General features: G+C 47.5%; 4 protein-coding genes across 4 annotated transcripts; 1 reads left to right on the top strand and 3 right to left on the bottom strand.

Annotated features, from left to right (window-relative positions):
- Window positions 1–1150: 1150 nt before the first annotated feature.
- Window positions 1151–3228, bottom strand: GGS25DRAFT_170235 (uncharacterized protein). Its single transcript, XM_049256550.1, has one exon. It carries the CDS (start codon window positions 2604–2606, stop codon window positions 1281–1283), a length of 1326 nt encoding a protein of 441 aa, XP_049118632.1. The 5' UTR covers window positions 2607–3228; the 3' UTR covers window positions 1151–1280.
- A 5837-nt stretch (window positions 3229–9065) lies between these two features.
- Window positions 9066–12024, bottom strand: GGS25DRAFT_519159 (uncharacterized protein; the record flags this gene model as incomplete). Its single annotated transcript, XM_049263653.1, has 3 exons — window positions 9066–11442; window positions 11502–11886; window positions 11946–12024. 3 exons carry the CDS (start codon window positions 12022–12024, stop codon window positions 9066–9068), a joined length of 2841 nt encoding a protein of 946 aa, XP_049118631.1.
- Window positions 12025–16830: 4806 nt separating this feature from the next.
- On the bottom strand, window positions 16831–18544 carry GGS25DRAFT_169973 (FAD/NAD(P)-binding domain-containing protein). The gene is made up of 2 exons (XM_049256549.1): window positions 18382–18544; window positions 16831–18303 (listed from the first exon to the last, which is right to left on the bottom strand). The coding sequence occupies exon 2, from the start codon at window positions 18286–18288 to the stop codon at window positions 17047–17049; it is 1242 nt and encodes a 413-aa protein (XP_049118630.1). The 5' UTR covers window positions 18289–18303; window positions 18382–18544; the 3' UTR covers window positions 16831–17046.
- A 1028-nt stretch (window positions 18545–19572) lies between these two features.
- Window positions 19573–23746, top strand: GGS25DRAFT_480250 (AIP3-domain-containing protein). Its single transcript, XM_049260073.1, has 2 exons — window positions 19573–20118; window positions 20320–23746. The coding sequence occupies exons 1-2, from the start codon at window positions 19954–19956 to the stop codon at window positions 23092–23094; spliced, it is 2940 nt and encodes a 979-aa protein (XP_049118629.1). The 5' UTR covers window positions 19573–19953; the 3' UTR covers window positions 23095–23746.
- Window positions 23747–23807: the final 61 nt, after the last annotated feature.

The following is a 23807-nucleotide window of genomic DNA, read 5'->3' as shown; positions in this document are numbered from 1 at the left end:
GGCAAGGCGCACCCAACTTCGCAAACGTTTTGGAATATGTACCTACCTACCTACACATGAGCAGGCCGGCGTGATACCATTATCATAGGCACCTAGGCAGGTAAGGCAAACGGCCCCCACGAAGTTCTGTTTCAAGCTTCATTGCATACCTACATACATGGCTCAAAACATCTTTGGCATGTCATAACTTCTTCTTCTTCTTCTTCTTCCTCTTCTCCTTTTTACCAGGTTTTGGTATGTACCACAAGTAAGTAGGTAGGTAAGTAGGTAGGTAGGTAGACGGCCATCTACAATTTGAAGACGCCCAAAGAAAAAAAAAGACCCCCTGACGTGGCGCGGGAAATAAATACCTACCTAACCTAGGTAGGTAGGATGTAGGTATCCTCGCTTTCAGGGTCTAACCTAGGTATGTATGTATGTATGTATGTATGTATGTATATATGTAATACCGCATTATCAAGATCATGTGTTTTAAATTTTTACCTACCTACCTATGTATATTGTAGCATAGTACATACATACAGTACCTATGTATGTAGATAGGCAGTGTCTTATAAAGTCTGCAAAGATTGGCTACTGATAATATGCAGGGGCATCAAATCAATATACGTAAGGCAAGCCCCTATCTACAGTACATACCTAGGTAACTAGATGCTTACATAATTAGGAAAAAGGGGAGGGGAGGGGAGAGTAAGGAAGGGAATAGTTATCAGCACCCAACCCAAGTTGGCGAGCTTATTAATAACGAGGCGGATTTTGTCACGAGATGGCTCGTTCAACAACACCAAATAATTACGCACTATCACCAACATAAGTGTAAATATAATGTTCACGATGATCTTGCATTGATCTCTGTCTCTGTCTCTGTTTCTCTGTCTAACTCCATGCGAGGGTATTGCCATAAGTTGTATCCGTTTCCCCACCTTTTTGCTTGCTTGCTTGTTTGTGTCCTATTGTTCTTCAAGACTTTGAGTTGCCTAACCTAGCCTTATTCTGTTCAGTTCGTTAAGTCATTTGTAGCCGTAAAACACCGCCCACCGTTTGTGTCAAGGACCTAGTGTACAGGAGACTACAGAGTAAAAAGAAAAAAAAGGAAGAAAAGAAGCCATCCATGGATGGGAAAACGAGTCCGTAAAAAAAGCGCAGTTGAAAAATTGAATATGTACAAGTAGAAAGACGACCGAGGAATTCCTGTCTCCCTGGTCTCAGAATGAAGGCCTTATATGCATGCGTGTCCGGAGTATCCTTCTATTGTCCGGATTGTCCTACCAGTGGCTTGTCTAGTAGCCCCAACCACCAAAGCCAGTGCCGGATCGGCGAACGCGGTCCCTGCGTCGTCGCATGCTGAGGTTGCTGCTAACACCAGGTGTGCACTTAGTGCCAGCTGCCATGGGGATAGCGGCACTCCATGCTCCAGATGCACATCGCTGGAATGATGAGCCATCAGCTGCGCAAGACCAATCACCTTCATTGGTGCAGGCTCCTGCTTGAGTGCTGGCGGTACCACCAGTGCTCGCGGGAACCTTGGCGCTCGTAGTAGCTGTGCCAGCGCTGCCACCGGCGGCAGCCGATGACGGGGCACTGGCAACTGCAGACGAGGTAGCGGCGCTTTCGACTGCTGTTTGAGTAGCCTTGGTTGCCGTGGATAGGGTCGTTGGCGTAGCAGCGGGCGTAGAAGCTCCGTTAGGAACAGTCAAGAAAACACCACCGCTACTGGTAGGAGTTAGTGAGCCGATCGGAATAACAGTCAAGATATCAGGATCCACATACATTGAAATTTGAACAGCGGCTGAAGAGGTAGGCTGCTGGGCGGGTGCGGAAGATGTGGCCTGGTAACTGGCAACAGAAGAGCTTGATCCAGATCCAGATCCTGAGCCAGATCCAGAGCCGGAACCCCCCTCGGGAGCATCCGCGCCGGTGGCACAAAGGATTGCAGCGCCAGGACTTGTGGAGGTGTTTTCGACATCAGGGCCTGGCTCGGGGAACATAGTATCGACACCTTCCTTGGTGCAGTACTCACCACCCAAGTTCGCGACGAAGACCTGAGGGCGGCTGGAGAAAGCGGTGTCTCGCTTAGGGTTGAAGGCCGGAACATCACGTTTCTGGGCACCGGCCTTGATGGTGACGACGGCGCATGACATGTAGAATTCTCGGTTGCCAGTGTGGTTGACCCAGGTCCAGGCAAAGACGACATCGTCGCCTTCGGGAGCGTCAGAGGGAATGGCGAAGTTGAAGTCACCACCGGCGCTGGTTGGGCAACTACCGATGAAGGACTTGATGACGGTAAACGTGGCGCCCTTGTCGTACGACAGTGAGAGCTGGCAACTGCCTCCATTGTGGGCGGCGCCACCTTCGACGCTCATGGTGTACTGACCACCGGGAGCATAGGTCGCAACTGAAGCACCCTCGGGGGTACCGAGAAGCTTGAGGTTACCTTTGCAAGGGTACTGAGCCTCAGTAATGGGAGAAGTGATAGAGTAATCAATGTTGGGTTCCTTGGCGTTTGGGTTACCCTTGTACGCCAAGGGGGGAGGGGATTTCATATTCATATGCGCAGTGGCTGTACCAGCAGCCAGAGCGGCAACGAGAATGGATCGCAACTGCATCTTGACGGATTGTCGCGAAATGTTGTATCGAGTTTTCGAAGGTTTCTCGTGAATAATTTGGAAAAGGAGTGTGGTGGTTTTGGTGTGCCGGTTTGGCAAGTGTTAGATATCGATCGAGGTCGAGGTCGAGATCTAGTTTGGGGGGGATGAATCTGTTTTTTAGTGATAAATGATGGGACAGGTTGCCGGGATTGAACCTCGTGGTCTAATCAAATTGATGTCAAAGCGATCTTGTTCGCGAAAGGAGAGTAGCGAACAAAGGTCAGAGTTGCCTCAGACTTGGACTTTGTTTTGAGAATGAGCTGCAAGAGTCGCAATAACAATGATATCCTAGGATTTGTGAGTTACCGAGGTACCAAATGACCGTGGTGAACAATGAGGTGATGCACAAGTGCACAATGGTTAAGTAAAAATAAAAAAGAGGAAATCACCGGGGATTTCCTTGATCAAATGACCAGCAAGAATGAAAAAAGGATAGTAAGGAGGGTGTAGGAAGACTAGAGAAGAATATCTCTGGCAACACTGTATAAAAAAAACAGATGGTGATGGGTGAGAAAATAAGAGAGGAATTAAAAAAGAGTGACTGGGGACCCAAGGAAGAACTTTATATTGAAATCAAATGGTGCAAATGGTGCAAATGGTGCAAATAATTGATACCTAGCCACAATCATCAATGGATCGAACATTTGAATGGGTCGAATGGACCGAATGGATGGGCGGCAAGTTGCAACCTCAACGTCACATGAAAGACTTGACAGCCAAGCAAGCCCAAAGTTGCGCGCTCGCGCTCCTCATCATGGCTGGCACCGTCTAGTGTATTCGGGCTGAATATCCTAACATCGTGTCTTAGTTCGGAGAGCCCCTGGATCGTGAATTCGGTACATGGATGCGCCCCGCCTTATCCACACACATCCACCTTACCTGCAAAGGTCTGCAAAGGGTACCGTATTTGCGTACCAACCAGCCCATCCCGAGAATCATTTGAAGTTACTTACCGATACACGCAGTACCTTTCGTACCTTTCGTACCCACGACGTAGGGACCGGTAGGGTAGAATAGAAACATCATAGCAAGACCTTGATCCTTGCCTCCAAAGAGACGAACGGTGGAGTGACAGGAGTGTAGTCACTGTAGTGGACAGGAGTGGAGCAAACCACTAAGATAGAGTGGTTATGCACCGATCTTCACGAGGCAGATCCACACAGCATTCTTGAAAGAGATAAGGTAGGAGGCCGTCTAACGGATGGCCATTAGGCATCTTGGGAGTCCGCATAGTAGGCAATGTAAAGCTAGGGGAGGGATACATAATGTGAGGAAAAGGATAAGATCATCACTTCAAACAATGCAAAACGACCTTTCTTCAGCTCTTCTGATCGTTAGAACCATTCATCCATCCGTCCATCCGTTCACTAATTCATAATATCACACAAGGTTCTTCGGATTAAGATGCCATGGGTTAAGCATAAATCCCTGGTGTAATGCGCGATGTGACATGAAAAAAAAAGCACACAAGGGAAAGAAAGACGTCCAGCTGAAGAGGGGAGGGGGAGGGGAGGAGGGGTTGATTGACAGAATTCCCCAGGATGATTATGATATTTGTCTAGGCTAGAATGTTTGAACATGTTTAAGCTTGGTGAATTGAATAGAATGCATGCGCCGTCGTTGCTGGATGCGGCGCGCGGCGGCAAAATCTGAGGTGGGTGGTGGGAAGTGGGGAATTAATCCAAGCCAATCAGGCCTATCCGGTACCTGAATTGGTGAAACAACCAAACGGGAAGAGCCAGTCATTGGCTGTAGTAGAAGCGACATTCGACCGTCTTTGAAAAAGCGGGTTTCAGGGGATTTCTATCTAGTGGCCTCAGGCTGCTCATTGGGCAGCTGCCACCTGCTAGATGCCAGGTAGTTACAGTACATATGTAGTACCAATGTACCATACAGATAAATGTGGGTGGACCTGTATATTAAAAGGATAAGATCTAAGGATCAGACCTTGCTACTGAAATGTTCTTAAATACATGACCACAGTGCTTCGCACTTTCCTCTCTGGCGTACCTGCCACCATCTACTGGGGGGGGACAATAGTGCCTGTCCCAGGCACCTCCAGGCTTCGTTTCAACAGCGCCAACAAGCTCTGATATAGACGTTCCCGAACCACACAGCCATTCAATGAGTATCAGAGATAGGTGACGCTGTATTGGAACAGCGACAAGGTGCCAGAAGTGTGGTCTTTTAGAGTAAGGGGTTAATCGGATAAATAAGGTGTAGTGCATCCCATATGGGAGGTAACAAAATGAGCCATAATGGCTAGTAAACTGTGGGCTTTTTGAATTGAATAAACGGTTTTTGGACTTTTTGATTTGAATAAACTGACTGTGGACTTTTTGATTAAACGACTTTTGAATAAACGGCTTTTGGAACAAACGACTTTTTGAATAAACGTTGACTTTCAGAACAGAGCTTTCAATCAACAATAACGTTTCAATCAATAAAAGGATCAAAACAACTTTGAAAACAATAAAGGTCCCAATTATCAAAAAAAACCAAAAACCAAAAATGAGGCTATCACCACAGCTCTTCCGGTGGGGGGTACCAGATAAATGTGGGTGGACCTGTATATTAAAAGGATAAGATCTAAGGATCAGACCTTGCTACTGAAATGTTCTTAAATACATGACCACAGTGCTTCGCACTTTCCTCTCTGGCGTACCTGCCACCATCTCATACCTAGTACCTACATAACTACATCTCACACCATTTTAACTTCACACCTGCCTGACCTGTCTTCAATTCACCTGATTGCTGATTGTACATAACTAGAAGAAGGGACACACGGAAGCACTTGCCACTTAACTACACGTTAGGTGAGTTGCCCCACCAAACCCTCTTAGCCACAGTCGTCAGCACTTAAACCTTTTGAAGTTGAAGGCTTTAATGGCCCCACGGCTCGGGCTGGGCACACATATTCACGAAGTTCTGCGCCCTGCTAGCGTGTGGCTTTTCAACTTTCAACATTCATGCAATGCACTTTGCATCCCTGAAACCCTCTCTCTCTCTCTCTCTTTCTCTCCAAAAAGTCCCCCCTTTTTTATTATTTCCTTTTCTTCCGTACCGGGCTCAAATAAACTAGCACACCTATTTTTGCGGCCAATGACGGGTTTACTTGCACTTAGCATGCAGCTACGATTAGTGCAGACTAGGCATTTGGCGGTAAATCGCCGACATTTTGATAGACCATTGGTGAATGTACCTACATAAGGTAGATCGGAAACGCGGAGTTCGTGATATACATGTACATACCTACATATACATACATCCAGTGACCATCCAAGTAACTTAAGTAAGTGTTTAAAATCAAGATAAATCCTCGATTGCGTTTGCTAGAAATGGCAATCAAAATGATATAATTACTAGCACGACACCATCCATTGAATATCATAGAAGGGCGCCCACCTTTGCCATCATTCATTAGTGATATCCGGGCCCTCAATTTTCCCCTTGTCAAATGGCTAGCTAGGACCCTAGGTATTGAACAAACGAAGTAACTTTAGATTGTACTCATACTACATAACTAGCTGTTGCCTGTAATACTGTAGGTGAGCAAAAAAGGACCTCTTCTCCGTAAATAATAAGGCCGCTCCTCTTTTTTTTCTCTCGAATCCCCAGATAATCCCAGCGGTCAGATTTTTCGTTCGCGTTTTCTTTTTCCTTCTATCGTTCGGTTTGGCTGAGCAAACGTGGGCACGAGCACGGGCCAAAATTGACAGTCGAGAAACTTTGAAGTACGATGTACGCCGTAAAAGGGGACACAAAGGCCCCCTCTCCATTGGCCAACAGGGCCCAGGAGCCGACTGTAGATCTACAGCAGATCGCATCATTTTCAATACTACACAAAAATTAAAAAAGAACACGAAGGAAGGGTAAAAAAAAAATTAACTACGACGTAAGAAAAAATAAGAATAAGAATAAGAATATAAAAATAATTACCTAACCAACCCCCTCCCCTCCCCTCTCTATACTATGTTCCCCCTGAAATCCCTGCAATGGGATTTTTTTCCATGACATGTACTACGTGTAGTACGATGTAGTACCTTGCACTAAGGGTAGCCTATCAAATGGCATCACTTCCCCAGACCCAGACGTTTTTTCCCAAAATCCAAAATCCAAAATCCAAAATCCAAAAAAGAAAACCTGGCCAAAGAAGAAGAAATGGAACAAAAAAAAAAGAGGTTGCCTCTCTCGGTGTTTCTTCTCCAAGACCTGCTTACGTAGTTCTGATCATGAAACGTTCTAAACCAAGTCTCTCTTTATTCTTCTTTGCCTCCCCCCCCCCCCCCCCCTCCTCCTTCCCCCTTCCCCCCTGCACATGTGTAAGATCTGGAACTAAGGGAGAGAAGCCCAACCACAACCGCCTATTGGCCGGGAGATCGAAACACTTGAAACAAACCGAAAGGCATTCCGCCAATCGACCACTAAAAAATTAGAATGACCCTAAAAGAAAAAAAAAAAGAACTAGTAAATAAGTTCCTAGTTTCGCATGAAGCCGTCATCCCCATTCCGCTCCCTCCCTCCCTATCCACCTATCAACCCCCCCCCCCCCCCCCTTCCTCATATACATAGTAAACCCCCAACCTTTAACTACCCTAAAAGTAAGTAGGGAGCCAGTCAGCTACATAAGCTACCTAGGGCAGGGTAGCTGGACAGCCAAGCGAACAATTCGCCATCTTCGTCCTCGGTTTGCGGCGTCCACGGCGCGAATGTCTGTTTGAGGCAGGTCGGTAAGTCTAACACAGGTACATAATTGCATCGTAAGGTGAAAGTCATTGTCACACATATAGTTGCTTACCTATAACTACATATTATATACCTACCTACCTACTTAACCTGCACACAATGCACATGATAGTTATGTCTGTTTGTTTCTTTTTGCTCGTCGTCAGCCTGACTGACGTACTTTTCTGCCTTGCGCGTTTCATCGTTCTTCGGTTTTGCCAGAATGGGAATGGCAAGAAGAATAGGGGGAAAGGGGAGGGGGATTACACACATAGGTATGGATGGAGAGAGAAAGGGGGAGGTAGCTGAGCTTGTTTCATTTCCTCGTAGAACCAGAACATAATTCGCACACAGCAGTAGGTTACCTAGGTAGTTAATTCGTCATTCCCTGATTGCTGGGTCATCTATTCGAAATAAATCAGAGACACGAATGGCAGACACTTCTTCTGTTTACGCCGTCGAGCTCACTCTTCTTTACCTGCTAGGGTGGCTTCATACCCAGGCGGTTACATACACATAGAACCCTCTCTACCTTTTACATCTTCCTTCTAGGCCAGGCACTCCTTTTTGACTACTCTAAATAAAGCACCACATCCATGGATGCCTCTCTAAGATACCTAGATACGTAGCCCAAGCTGAATACAACATAGGTATAATAGAAGAGGGCCAGCCATAGCAGTAAGATGAGGCAAGGTACCTGCCATCGATTCACGTTCATTGACGTATTTGTATTGTTAATTTTCTACATCGGTGCTTTGGGAATTACGCCAAAGCTGCTCTTGTGACGAATTTCCAATCTACCTTGGAAAAAAAAAACTTCTACCAAAAATGGATTATCAATATTGATTTTGGTGGCTAACTTGGCTTCTCTCTACCTTGATCGACGTACCAGGCTGCAAAAGGCAAAATCCTTCACATGACCTGGTTCGTCGCCAATACACATCAGTAAACTACTACATTTCCTTTGGTGTCCTTGAGAATGATACTAGGATATGGCTGTCTCATTCACATATGTGAGGACATATCAATAATAACTTCGGCTACGCGACTGCTGCTTCGACCAAGAGCCAAAAGCCCTCGTCCTTGCCCTCGGAGGAAGCTGGCCCTCAAAAAATTATAAGGATACGTTGAGCCATGATGCTAATGTAGAGACAGCCCTTTCGAACGGTCGGTGCCACATCCGGATAAAAGCTGCTTGACACTTCTCTCTTCATCAACTCGTAGAAGCTCAAGTACATGATGCTACTCCACTTCGATCTCCATCGCCGGCTGAATCCCAACACCTCCTCATCCTGGTCAATGTCTTCCCAAGCCAGTCGTTGCTTGGGTGCACGCCCGAAAGACATATCCTACGAGGCCAAGGTAACTAAGGGCCACGTCACAGAAGATGGTTGTTATGTGTATATTTGTTCAAGATCCAGCAGGATATGCGTTTAGACTTTCGGGCGACAAGTCCTCGGAACAAAATATTGCTACTACTCTAGGCCTCTTCATTGCAGGGGTTTTCAAAGGACCAAGACCAGGCTGATGTCGCAATGTCGATAATGCTAAATGTTCATGCAAAGGCGCCTTTATAATCGACGAGCAAAGGTGGTGGCTGATATCGATGCTATGTTGAATGAAGAAAGTGGATATGCGCTGGAGCGCGGCGCGGGTTAAGTTCTTTGCGAGCAGGTTTGAAGAATCTGTTCACTTCGCTTCATCGGGGCTGTCGGACGATCGACCCTGAGGTCCCGATGGGATCGCGTGGCCACCTTGGGGACCTTGGTGCTGCTGGTTGTGGCCTTGGTAATTCTTGAAATTGCTGCTTCCGTTGCGATGAGGAGGCCCGTACTGATGCATCTGCTGCGGGCTCGTGCCGTACTGCTGCGGACCAGGGTTGTTATACCCTCGCATGTTATTCACTTTGACTCGCTTGTTAGTTGTCTTCTTCGGGGTAGAGTCTTGTCTGTACCACTTACTCTGCCCTTGCTGTTGTGGGACAAAGGTTGCTGGCTGCTGGTATTGCACGCCAGGACTCATCCCGTACATCGGCTGTCCCTGTTGTGATCCTTGATGGACCATCATAGGCGCGGCTGGCCTACCAGGACTTGGGTATCCATTGGTGCCAGGCATTGGTTGTGGTGGAGTGCCACCGGGAGGCATAAATTGGATGTGACCGCCGGGATACGGTTGCATCTGAGGAGGACCGACCATCGGCTGTGGTGTCATGAACTGGGGCTGCACCATCATAGGCGCACCCATTCCACCTGGCTGCTGTGGAACATATTGGGGGGTGTTGGAAAAGCTGCGGTTGAACTGGTTCATGGGGGGCGCTCCAGGTCCCATGAAGGAGGGCATCATGTGCTGATTGTAAGGCATTTGGCCTGCCGAGTTCATGTTAGGGGGGTACACCATCGGTACCTGGCCCATTCTAGGGGATGAGTAAGACTGTGATGAGTTCGAGTGCATCATTCTATGATCATCTCCGCCATTAAATGGCGCATGAGGAACGGGCCCATGTTGACCACTGTGCATCTGGACAGGTGGTATGTGTGGCGAATGTCGTGGGGCGCCGGGGTGTGCGCCGTGCTGCATGTGCAGAGGTAGCTGATGCTGATGCGCTATCTGGGGAAGCAGATGAGGAGGATTGGGAGTAGGTTGTGTGTTGAATGGCTGTCGTTCGAAGTATTCATCAAACGACAAGCGCATGGTTGAATCCGGCTTCTCGTCATCCGTGGCCGAGCGCCAGGTGGGCGGGGTATCATAAGACGGTCGAAGGCCGTCATTTTCATTCCAATTCTTGTTCTCGGGGGGTTGAATCGTCTTAACAAAAGATAGTATATCACATTTCTTCGGATCAACAGCGTTTCTCTTCTTGGTCACAACGACAAGCAGCGAGCTAGTGCTAGTGGCGCCAGACTGTAGATCTGTTGCATTGTTAATCGCTGAACGGGGGCTAGAACCCGCGCTAGGATGACCATTCGGGCTGAATGTCTGCGCAAATGCGCTAGGTCGGAACTCGTGGCTGTTGGGATTCAACTTTCCACCCATGTGTCCCATACGACGAACAAACGAAGGGTCAGAAGCGTTGGCAGGGCCGGTTGGGGGCAATCGAACATCCTGGCTAGGAACTTTCTGTGCTTCTAAAGCCCGAATACGGCCGCCTAAGCCGCCTTGACGACCGCCTTGTTGTACGTGCTGGGGCCCCGAACGATTGCCTTGGTATGGGTAAGCTGCAGGAGCGAAGTTCTGACGGTTGTTCTGGTGACGAGAAGGCGCTGCTGCGGGGGCAGCACCGGAAGGGTTAGCAGCTGCACGACCGGCTCTGTTATCAGGGGCCGCCTGGGCTGTTGTGGTGGCAGGCTGCGATTCCTTAGCTGAGGCACCCTTCTTCTCCTTAGCTGCAACTTCTTCCGCCTTTCTCTTAGCAACTTCCGCGGCGTCCCGTTTTGCCTTCTCCTGGATCTCTCGTTGCTTCGCGGGATCCTTGGCGATGATCGAAATCAAATCCATAGGCACAGGAGTAGGCAGCTTAAAGCTATCAGCAAACTTTTTCAATTCAGTCAATTTGACTTCCTTGTCAGCTTTAGCTTTGGTGCTTCGGGCCTTCTCTGCGTTGAGACGCTGCTGGTTCGCAAATGTCTTGAATTCCTTGAGCACGTCTCGCTCGACAGTAGAGGTCGCACTAGGCGCAACACCTTGTCCATCTTTCGCTTGGGGCGATATGGTACGGCTAGTGGCAGCGGACGGTCTCAATGGGACTGAACTTTGGTTGGCTATCTTGCCTTCTGCCGCCTTCTGCTGCAACTCAATCTTAGGATCAGGCTTGGGCTCCGGGGACTTCACTGCAGGGGTGGCAGCTGGAACATCGCTTTTGGGGATAGGCCGAGACTTGTTGTCATCCTGCTTTGGGACAGCAGGCTGGTTTCCCCGTGACTTCAATTGCGAAGATATGATGGCTGGATCAACGGGTGCGCCCTTCACAGTCGACGCGCCAGCTGGTGCCCGTCTTGCTGGGGGCGTATACTTGTTCTCTCGACTATTGGGCAGGGGCGGGAAGTCCTGTCGCTTGACACCGCTGTATCTATTTCCGAGTTAGCCGGGCATTCATTGAAACGTGTCACAAGGTGTATAAAGGCTTACTTGTCCTCTTCATCCCCACCGGCATCATTGCCACTGTAGTCCATGACTCTCTCCTCGGCAACGTGAGCTGTGGTTGCTACACTTCGTTCAATCTCTCTTGCCTTCCTCTCTGCGGCAGCCATTCGCTCTTTGTATTGCGGGTGGCTTTTATCAATCGCTGTAGTGTAAATGTTCTCGTCGTATGTGCTCTTGATGCCAAACTGACGTTCGTTTACAGCAAACTGATCCCAAGCACCGCTTCCACCGCTTGATTTCTCCAAGCTCATATCCAGACCGTCCGAGCTGCTGGGCCCAACCCACGGCTGCAAGACTCGCTCTCGGCCCGGACGAGAGGAAGAAATAGCGCCATCAATTCGGAAGTTATTCTGGGAACTGGCTGCTGAACCTGTACCGTACCACATTAGTCCCGCGCAAGAATAAATCTGTTCTGGCGGTAAGACTTACCGTTCTGCTTGATGTCCCCTTTACCAATATTAGTCCCCGTGACTCTAGCATCCGGGACATCCTTCTTCTGGAAAGACATGGTAGTATATTCTCTTTTGTTAATGCCGTTCGACTCGCCCGAACCCTTCTTCTGCTGTACCATTCTCAGGTGACAGGTTGAATCGACCAACTACGAGAGGATTCCTTCGATTTCGGCAATGTCGGTGAAGGTAACCCTAACCTTTTGACCCTACATAAAAGGTGTGTCAGCTTAAGTAAAAACCGAGACTGGTAGATTTTCTCGGATTTTGAGTGTGCGATGCAATTGGCGGATTTGGAGGGGAGGGAGTAATGGGTGATTTTTGAATGGAAAGGTTGCGGTTCGGGAACAGCTAGCGCGGATCTGGGGGAAGGAGGTGGAGGTGACGCGAATCTGAGCCCGAAGTATGACAAGTAGCTCAGCATCATAAGGTTGGGGTCAACTCACTTCTTGAAGAGAAAATAGAATAAGAATGCTTGTCTCTCTCGGACAAGTTTGGGTGAATTGAATTCAGGTTTGTCGCTGTAGTAGGTGGGATGGGGGTGATTTGGTCGTAGTAGTGATGGTACTACTTGTGGCCGATGTCCAGGCCTTCTGCTGGGTAGCAGTTTGACTGTGAATGGGAAGGCTGGACGTCAGCGCATTAAAAAACAAGAGGATTAATAGAAAGAGCGCAAAAAAGGGGGGGGATGATTGAAATGCAGAAGAATTATTAGCAGCTTGCTGCCACGAGGGAATGATGGCGAATAAAACAAAGAGAGAAACAATCTAGAGTTTCGCAGAAGAGGAAAAAAAAAATGGTGCTTTGTTGACAAGACCAACCGCAGAGAGATAGGAAGCAGGAAGTAGCCCGGAAAAAAAAAAGTGGTCAAGTCGCTGGCTCGTTCGCTCTCTCTCACAAATCAATCAATTCAATCTTGTCTTGTTCTGTGTTCTCTTCTCTTCTGGGCCTCTCTCTTCCTCACACACACACACGACCTCGACAATTAAAGAAAAAAAAAAGAGGGCAGGGCAGTGCGGGCCAGCAGCTGGCCACGAATGCCCATGTTAGGTACCTAAACAGCTCAGATAATAGATACCTACTAGGTACCTTGGATAGGTATGGAGGTAATGGAGGATGCTGGGCTGCTGCTGGGCTGCTGCTGGGTTTCGTGCTGACTGGTGCTGGGTGATGCTAGGTAGTGCTGGATGGTGCTAGGTACTGCAAAGAAAGGGTCTCAATGTCTCACCTCGGGCTTATTGGCCAACGACTTTCTCCCTTGGGCAACACTACCCCCAGCTTGGTGCTGTTAAATCAACCTCGTCGCAGAGGACGTTGGTTCTTGCTCTAATCTGGAGAGCAGTGGTGTTTTAGTCAGTTTGGAGAATAAGTTGACAGGAAAGTGGAGGTTGTGGTGTGGTTTAAAGGTCGAGGGTCGACGAGTTACATAGCGTTGTGTGCCGGTGGGTACTGGGTACTCTGGAATAAGGTAGGTACAGGTAGGTAGGTACGTACAATACAATCTGTACTAAAAGAACTATAAGGAAGGGATTGGCCTTGGTGAACCACCTGGGGCAGGTTTGAGGTTAACAGAAGGTTAACAGGTTAAGTCCATACATATATGTAGAGAACGACAATATCTGCACTGTATATGTAATATGTAAGGTCAGGTAGGCGGGCAGGTAGATGTAGGTATAAAAAATATAAAAAATATAAAAAGGTAACTGGTTCTGTTTAATGTTGGTTTGGTGGTAGGGTGACCTTGTAGTTTTCGGTCAGGTGTGGGCCAAGGGTCGATTTTGTGGAAGTGGGAGACTCACGAAACTGGGAGCTCTTGCTTTTTGATGGGTAAAGATGTTCAAGATAGTCAAAGATGGTCTGTGCGGCAAACTCGCTGCGAGCGGGAAGCGGGATAGGCCAGTGACTATTATGCCTACTAGGCCTACTAGGCAGGATGTAGCTTTAAAACAATCGAAGTGGTCTGACTAGTGCGACCATAAAGTAGGTACCTAAGTACTAGGTACTGTGTAAGGTTGCCGTAAGGTTAGGGCGTTCAATGTTCAATGTTGTTCAAACTGCACTGTGTCTACTGTACGCCGCAGGCTTCAATCATTAATGTTCGCGCCATCGAATGCTATAACGATAAGAAACTGGGGAACGAACTGGAGGTAATATGTAGTGATGTACTAACAAAATTTAGCAGGTGCAACTTGACAGGATTGACAGGATTGGCAGGGCCAGTACTTATGTACCTAAGCACTTGCTGTCTAATATCTATGTAAGTTGTTAACCAAAATTCCAATAGTTAAGATTTGCCAGTGGGAAATCGCTATACTACTAGTAGTACAGTTTAGTTTAGGTAGGGTCCACGGTATAAGTTATTTGGAGGGGAAAAGTATCAAGTTGTGGAGAGAAACCTTGAATTATTTGGACTGTGGCCGGTTTTGTTTCCCTCATTGTGGCTGAGCATATTGTTTAAGCTGAGCTTCCAAGGTCAACTTTTTCAACTTCTTCTTAAAATATCCAGATTTAAAACATCATCTTCACAAACATACCTACCTAGGGTAAGTAATACGAGCCAACATTATACATATATATACAACTGCGCATGCACGGATATAGAACAACACAATAAAGTAGCATCATACGCAAATTATGACTAAAGTAGGACAATATCTACCGTGGCTAGGTCATTTGTATGTAGTTATGTACTATTACCTAAGTAATTAACATAGAAATTGGACCAACTTGAACATAATTGAGGCGTATTGGACATCAAGGTTTACATATGTACATATATGACACTTGAGATACCGATTCAGCCTTACATCCGATTGAAGATCATCAACCTAAAGCCATAGTCCTGGCCGCTAGGCTTCATTACTTGCATCATAGCACTAGGTTAGGTGGTCGGTCACTACATATGTATCTAGGTTAGATAGTGCCTCCATATCAAATTTCACAATTCTTGCGGTTTTCCCCCCTGGACTTTCGGAGTTTAGAAGCGGGCATCACTTTCATCTCCGAAATTGATCATAAGCTTTTGTATGTCTATAACACGCAGACATGCCTACATATATGTAGGTTACATGTCTCCTGAGTTAGGTCGAGGAGTCGATGAGTATGTGGATGCCCAACATTGAACAGCTTGAGTTGGTGAGCGTTAGTATCAATGTATACATACCTACTCCTGCTTATGTATTTGTTCCACCAAGCTCGTTTGCGAATACACCTGCAGCCTTATAACGAAAGGGTTACTCTGCGTATGCCAGCTCGCTTTGTAATACTTCAATCTTCCCAACTTAGTCATGGCTACTTATGTATCTGGAAAAACCACCTACCTACACATGTACTTCGATAGTAGAGACTTAACCCTAATTAGGCTTTTAGAGCGATGAGCGTGTAGGTGGCTTCGCTAAAAGTCACCAACACTCGTGGCATATGTCAGATGAATCAAAGCGGCTGATATCATATCTAGGTATGTGCCTGGGTAGGGTAGTCATCGACCTTTAATGTTCACCGAGTTGATCGTGGCTGAATGATGGCCTTATGGACCAGCTCAGAAGATACCTACCTAGGTATGGATATTTGCTCTTTAGTCAGGTCTAACTTTGGATATGTCAAAAGCGGAAGCGTGTCAGTGAGTATTATACATTATGTAGCAATACCGTAGTATCCATGAAACATTCTGAAAGGCGTTCCCGTTCTGGATACTTAGGGTATGTACATATGTATGTAGGTGCCTACATGTACAGTATATTGTTGTTGTTTTTTGTGTAAAGTTGGCTCCGTTCGGGCCGGTTGTGGCTTTTCTACGACACACATACATAGTATGAATGTAAAGTTAAGATAAAGTTGAGTAAACCTGGACCCCCAGTAAGATCGACGACGCTAGATGACCCCAAATTCTGGACAGCCCGAACCGGACTGAACCCTCCTCGGCATCTATTCTAATCTCTTTAGCCCCGCGATACTTAACAAAGTACCTATGTAGGTAGCCTATAGGTAACCTTTCATCATTCAACCAGTCCGAATATTTCGTTGTATCATCGTCAGATCCTCTTTTAAGGCTTCGTTTGCTACCAGATTAATACCCAACTATGCCCCACGAAGATGAAACAATTCGTCATCATTACATGTATGTCTGTACAATTGTACAGACATCTGAGATACCTACATATCTAGAACATGGAAACTCAGCAACATCCAGATGTCCACGAGGCTCAGATGCCGTTGCTACTCTGACAGATACACAACACATTGCAACCGTAGGACCGCTATATTAGGGCTAAACGTGAAGTAAGTATATAAAAAAGAAGGCATGCAGATACTGCGCCCTGCTTCATGCCTAGCAGCCCTAAGATTGGGTTGCGAGGTTATACAACACAGGAACAGTCAGCAACTGCCGAGCAAACGATTATATTCCGTATGTGCTGAAACCCTCGAGGCTCATATTGGGTATCGATCTATACACACATACATACTACATGCCTACATGCACTACGTAGGTACATACATATGTACTGCAGTCTGTAGGTAGGTACCTATCTATGTACATGCCGTTCTTCACCTGCGAACTCCGTTTGCGATTATATATCTCCAAGTGATAAAGGAGATCTGCAGCCGGGCAAACAGCAGCTACCTACATATCTACCATGTAACCTAACTTAGGTATGTAGCCCCCCACTCTCTCTCTCTCTCTCTCCTTGCGCGGCACCTCCACGCTGTGGGATTTCCCGTCCGATCGAAGTCGCACAGGATTCAAATCAATCGGGCGAGGGCCCGTGGCAGATAATGTCTCGCCTACAACGGCGAGCATCGCCAAAAATCTACAATCCTGAAACGGGGAAACAGAGAGAATTTAGCGCAATGAGTAACACTTGATAGCCTGTTCTCCTTGGCTAGTATGCAAGGGGCGTCTGTGCTTGTTGCGACACGATAATTATGATATGCTACCTGTGAAATAACCCAATATAGAATACAGTCATATGAGTGAAATTCTCACCGTACGAGAGGGAGTCCCATTCTTGATATACCTTCCCCATGCCTCTAACAATAACATTACACCGAATGCCATATCATCACAAATGCGCGGGGCTTACCTACCCATAAAATCGGGTCTTGAGAAACCAGTATAAATTCACCAGACCCCAAGCTACAGGATGCATCACCGTCGGCAACCGGACTTTGGCGTGACCGAACATTACCTTGGGTATGACATCCCTCATGTTACCCTCGCTGAAGAACCAAAGCTTCATCATTTCATCTGCCTGCCGGTTATATATTTCCATACGGGGGAACATTGCCTTCTCGAATATTTGCACTTCCTTGTCGAGTTCGTCTAGTCCGCCCCCTGACTGTACTACTTTAGTGATTGCAGCAGCGAGCTTTCGGGCGTCATCAAGGGCGACGTTCACCCCTTCGCCACCGAAAGGAGTCATCAAGTGTGCTGCGTCGCCGATAATAGTAACACCGCGGCGATGCTCCCATTGCCAACCTACAGGTAGCATGTAGAGTTTTCTCGGATCACCTGTGCATTCCTGCGTCCTCTCGATAGCTTCACGGGCATCTGGACCCCAATCATGCATCTCCTCTAGGATAGCTTTTTTTACCTCCTCGAAGTTATGTGGGTCATATCCGCATGTCTGCGCCCAGTCTTCTGGACGACGTGTGAGCCATGCGGCGCTAAGGCTTCCATCTCCCAGTTGTTGTATCATCATCCGCTGTCCATTCGAACTAGCGAACACACTTCCCCGGTTCACGGTTTTGTAGACGTTCGGTGCGTTGTGGGCAGCGTCCGGGATCCGTAATTGGTGACCTCCAAGGCCTGTGTAATGTGGTTTCACTGCCGGCTCGATGTAGCTCTGTACTTTGCTCCAAGCTCCTTCGCACCCAATGACGAGGTCGTAACCCGACTCCGTGCCGTGCTCAAATACCAAGACATTCCCATCCTCAACACGCTGTAGGCGGTGCCCCCATTTAATACAGCCGTCCGGGAGAGATTCTGTGAGGAGCTGTCGGAGCTGTGCCCGGTCGATTTCGGGCCGCTCGCTTAGCTTGCTGCTGGGCCCTAGCTGGATGAAGGGCTTGAGCTCCTTGTCCGCCATCATGAGGTAGTCGCCATCAAAGCGGGCGTATTTCATGAACTCATCCCATAATTGAGCGTCCTTCATGGCCGCCAAACCTGTCCCATGGTGCAGATCTAACGAGCCCCCCTGGGAACGATAATTCGGACTCACGTCGCTTTCGTAGATGATAAAGGGGATATTGGATAAGGACAATATCCGGCCTAACATGCAACCGGCTGGCCCAGCTCCTATGATGGCAATTTTTGGCGAAGGCATTCTTTCTTATAATATGTAAGTGAGATGGCGGAAGAACTGATTTCCATGTATTCGTCCGAGTTTTGTTTCTTGGCTGATGCTGTTGATATATATATTTACCTACCTACAACAACACGTCAATTGACTCAATCATCATCTTACATGTCACATGTTACGATCCAAGGCATCAGTATAAATCCTGGTACATGGGACCATATCTTCGTTAGGGCTGACGTGTCAACCCGTGCCGATTCGATGAGGCTTATCGCTTAACATACCTATTCTACTTACTAAGGTATGTATGCGTATTACCGGCCCATCAGGATCTGGAGAGCACAACGTAGATGTAATGAGCTTCTTTGGCAGAAGGATTTCGCCCATCGTCCGAGTGTGTATTCTTGTCTTTGCCTTTTGCCTTGTTAGGAAACAACTTTCATGTTTTCGAACGCCTCTTTGTTAGTATGTAAGGGGACATCTGGTGATATGCAGTACTAATATTGGAAAGGTGTAGATAGAATTGGGGATTATGTCGCCTAGAATAGTAGGTTAGATAGGTGTGGCCCTTCTAATAAGAGAGAATGCGTACGATTGGTGGTGATTATAACAATCAATAGCAGAGTAAAGTGCTTGCTTATACTCAGTGGATAGGTTACGAAACTTGTAATGTTGATCGTGTTCAAGTTAATGTGAGTCATTAACAGCCCTTGTTCAAGATGGTATTTTAAGAGATGCATGAGCCCGCATTTTTTGATACTTCATTTCATTCAGTTTTGGAAGCCTGCAAGAATTGTTACACCACAAAAACATTGAGTTCGACAAGGTCAACGGTCATAAGAAACGTTTTAATATTCGTATCGCCAATTGCCAATTGCTAGTTACTAGTTAATGCTAACTGTTAGAGTTGCAACTTGCAGTAGTATAAAGGAATTAAGTTTAAATGATCAAGGTAAGTTGTTTCTAATTAAGTTCATTCATTCAATAACCCTGGGGATAAAGACAAAAAAAGACTAGAGGTTCGTGCGTACCATCAAACTTCAAGGTTCTATGCACTCCATAATAGGTGGTACGGCATAGTACTGTACATATAAATTTAGTGGCTAGGTGCTCTATTTATTAGTGGCATTAGTAGCCCTGAAAACCCCGGAAAAGCCCTGAAAAGCCCTGGAGATTTGCAAACGGGGCCGCTATGACCAACGAGAAACGGATAGACGTTCAAGTTTAGACCGGCCTTCGGAACATCACCCATGTTTAACCCTTGCCCCTGCGTGCGCTTGTCCAGATTAAGACTAGCTCAGGTCGGGCTCTGTCGTCCTTTTCGACGTCGCGCCTCACGCGGGCAAAATGCCCCGTCGCTTCTGCTCCGTCATCCTCAATCAATACATAGTACCACTTTCGATTCATTCTCATTCAACGTCCTTTCATCAAGACCCTTCTATATTGGTCAATTTTTTGTCGCCATACCTTCTGCTCAAATACTTTGCTGTCGCTTTATACTTTGCATTACTTGGAACCCTTCGAATACCTTCCATTACGAATGATACCATCCCGCGATCCTTCGCTAAGACATTGACGTAGGAACCGAGTTTAGGATTAGACCAAGGTGGTAGAAAGAGGAGGGGGAAAAAAGAGGAAGAATTATATACTGCTGTCAATCAACAAATAGACAGACGTTCAAGGAATAACGTCATGATGCAACCACCAAATCCCGCTCAACGATCGTTACAACGTCGGTCTCCTGGACCTGACAGTGGTCCTCCCTCTGGTCTTCCTACCCGATCCATGTCACCAGCGGGTATGCAGCCACGCTCGTCCACAGCTTCGAGTAGATCAGCCGGAAGTTCAAGGCGCAATGTGAGTCCAAAACGAAGGGCTCGAATTCGAGGGTTATCATGTTGAAAAATCGACTTGAATCTTTCTAGTCTTATTTCCCCTCCACACAATTTCATTATTCTTTTCTTGCACTTTCTCTCTCTTCTCTCTTCTCTCCACTCTCTCCTCCCTCCACGTCTGTTCCCACCAACATGATATACTAACCAAGACATTTTCTTGTAGCAATCTAACGGAGCATCCATGCCACTTTCGCAAATAGAGAAGAGTGTCACACACCTTCTGGTTGCGACAAAACAACTACTCGAAACCTTGACACAATGGTCGCGTGGCCAGGCTACCGACACACAAGTGTCCGACGTCTATGTTAGATTGGGTTATGAGTTTAATATGGCCTGTCGCGCATTTACTGCCATCAACGTAGACACATCAGACCTCGGAAACGTGCCAGAGAACCTCAGGCATATTTTAGAGGCCACTTTAAGTCAGGAAGCGAACACAGAAAGTCTCGAGAAGTATTTACCGCGCATACGAGATATCATCATACACCTTCTACACGGTCTGAAACGGAAACAGCAGAAACTTCGACAGAAGCAGACTCGCGATAAGGACGGCGGCAGTTCACCCGAATCTAGTGGAATCGCTAACCGTACTATGAGCAGCAGTACCACTGGAAGCAGTAATACTGGCCTTACATCCCTTTTGAATGAAGGACTTGAGAACGGATACACCACACCACCACAGAACGAAAGAATGCCACAACCACAGCAGAGCGAAATTTCCTCAGGAGCCAGTCAATCATCGCCTAACCGGCGGCTTTTACCCCGAGACCAGTCAGGTGCTTCCTTTAACTCTGAGCAATCTTCCATGTCGAGCAATACCATGCAGAACATTCCCATACTTGCACCATACCCTGGCGATGAAGCCACAATACCCAGCAACCCTTCGACGATGGGCAGCTTTGACATTGATTCTTTTCCTCCTCCCCCGCCACCCCCGCCGAAGTCACAGCAAAGTGCTTTCGCTGCTTTGCAAAGAGGTGGTGATCTAGAAAGAAGAGCGTCGCGGAGATACTCGGCCTACCAGATTTCCAAACACTTGGGCGCACCAACCAATGGTGTACCCATGTTGCCCACACAGAATACGCCCATACCAAACCGAGGCCGCGGAGAAGTGAGAGAATCAATGCGAGCAGTCCAAATACGAGAGTCCCTACGACATAGTCGCAATACATCCAGTAAATCAAACAATGGGTACGAGCCATCTTCTCCAGTCAGGGTTCCTAGCAAGGTTGCTGAGGAAGGCCTCCGGACTGATTTACCACCCCCACAATCGGGTAGTCCGCCAGCTCAGTCACCGGATGAAAAGTACAGACCTAGGGCTACCCTGTCAGGACCCTTGGGTGATGCTTTTCCAATCACAAGCGCCCCGGGCTCGCCCGACAAGATGAAGCCAAAAGTGGACATTACGGTAGAGCCTAGGTCGCGACCTCAAACTCCCCCGGAAAAACAACAGAAGCAACCAGAACAAAACCAATCGCCCCCATTAGATAAGGAGCTTACCTTGTTCCTGCAATATAAGTCGAAAGTGAAGAAATTTGTTCTTCCCGAGGGGTATACTGGGTTGACAATCGGACGTTTACAGCTGGCTTTCATTGAAAAGTTTTCCTGGAACACCGCACTGAATGGTAGCGATCTTCCGGAAATCTATATTCAAGACCCTATTTCCGGAGTACGTCATGAGCTTGAGGACCTCTCTGACATCAAAGACCGCACAGTTCTCGCACTAAACGTCGAGCCCCTTGATGAGGTCAAGAAGCACTTCGATGAGGGCATGGGGGCTCTCAAGAAGGCGGTGGACGAAGTGCGACAGAACATCAATGATCAAGGGTCAGCCTTACAGCGAGTGTCGGAAAGGCAACTGGAATCGGCCAAAGAGATGGCTCGTATGGCAGCGGCGCCGCCAGCAATCATGGACGCTGCTAGGTCTGGTGGAGTTGGTCCGGATGCTAAGCTCAACCCCAACCAGCTCAGGGATCTACATACTCTGCGCCGTGATCTTGCTGTGTTGCGGCAGACATACTCAAATTTCCAGACGGAGATTCAGAACTCCATGTCTTCATTGCGAGGCAAGGCATCCAACGTGAGGGTGGCAGTGGCGAAGGCCTCGGTGCATGATGTAGAAGGCGACTCTGGCTACTCATACGTAACGAGAGGCCGAAAACAGCTCAACACAGATTCGGACCGCCTTGTCACCAAAGTCGATGATCTTCAAGACCTTGTTGAAGACTTGCGCAAGGACGTGGTTAATCGCGGCGTAAGACCTTTGCCACGTCAACTCGAGGGCGTATCTAAGGATATCCAAATATTATCCCAAGAGCTGAAGAAGGTGCAAGAGTACATGAAGCGCGAGAAGCCAGTCTGGACCAAGATTTGGGAGAAGGAGTTGGAAGAAGTTTGCCAGGGTCGCGACGAGCTTAAACTTATGGAAGATCTCATGGTGGATCTTCAGGACGACATTGAAAAGGCCTCGGAGACGTTTGCGCTAGTGGAGCAGGCTACCAAGGAACAGATGAAGGAGACCGTGCCCACGGCAAGGCAGTTCTCGAAAGGCTTAAACAGTCTCGGAAATAGTGTTGATCCCACCGCATCTAAAGAGGGTGTTTTAGGCGAGGTCAGGGCGCTACAACCGAACCACGAAGATCGACTAGAAGCTATAGAACGCGCAGAGAAGCTACGGCAGAAAGAGCTGGAGAGTCGGCGAGAGAACCCCCTCACGAAGGAGTTGACCACTTTTGTTGGCGAAGGGAAGCTCAAGAAGAGTGGCGGGTTTGAGGAGGTAGAGAGGGCAAGGAAGGCCAAGGACGACCGAATACGACGAGAAGTTTGGGAACGAATGAACGGTCTGATACCCGAAGAACCTGTCGGAGAGGGAGCTGCCGCAGAGGAAACTGTCGAGACGGAAGAATCGGCAGAGGTTCCGGAAGGCGACGGTATATAAGTTGTATGCTGCAGGTTCACTCATAAGACATCCCTAGTGTGTGCTTCTGTTTTTTTCCTCTGGCGGGCTTTTTTCCCCCCGCCAACCCCCCGCTTGTTTTTTTCCTTTGTGCTGTTACGTGTTTACCCTCATCATAGCCTGGGACCGGCCTTCGAGAGTACTTGAGATATTCCCTTGCTTTTGCTTGCTTGTTTCTGCTTGCTTGCTTGTTTGTATGTATGTAGTACTGTATGTACCCACTTTAGCCTCTGGCGTTCAGGAAGGCGGGAGAGGAAGAGGAAGAGAGTAGGGCACGGCGGTTTAAGCAACTCCGCCATACATAGGTACTACGCAAATGAAGGATGGTTATTACGTTTTTTTTAAAGTCATTAACCGTTCAATGTTTATTGAGTTAAGTAAGTCGTTGGTGGCTGTGGTGGTATGCCTAGGTTACTACCTAAGTAGGTACGTAAAAAGATGAGTTTGAGGGCTTGCGGCTCGTAAATATAGGGAGGTAGGCAAGACGAGGGGAGGCGAAGTCGTAGATTTAAGCCTGAAATATAACCTAGATATATACCTACCTACATATACATTGGCTTGTTTGAGTTTGTGTGTGAAGGGTTGTGAGTTGATAGGTAGTTGTATGGCCTAATATGAGATATTCTGACCTGAAGTTGGAAAGACAATGTTTGTGAATGCCTGATAGGGGGGAGGGGTAACTACCTACCTAAGTA

This window comes from Hypoxylon fragiforme, assembly GCF_022984875.1.
Source record: "Hypoxylon fragiforme strain CBS 206.31 chromosome Unknown GGS25scaffold_3, whole genome shotgun sequence".
NCBI lineage: Eukaryota > Fungi > Ascomycota > Sordariomycetes > Xylariales > Hypoxylaceae > Hypoxylon > Hypoxylon fragiforme.
This window is presented reverse-complemented; position numbering and strand designations above follow the sequence as displayed.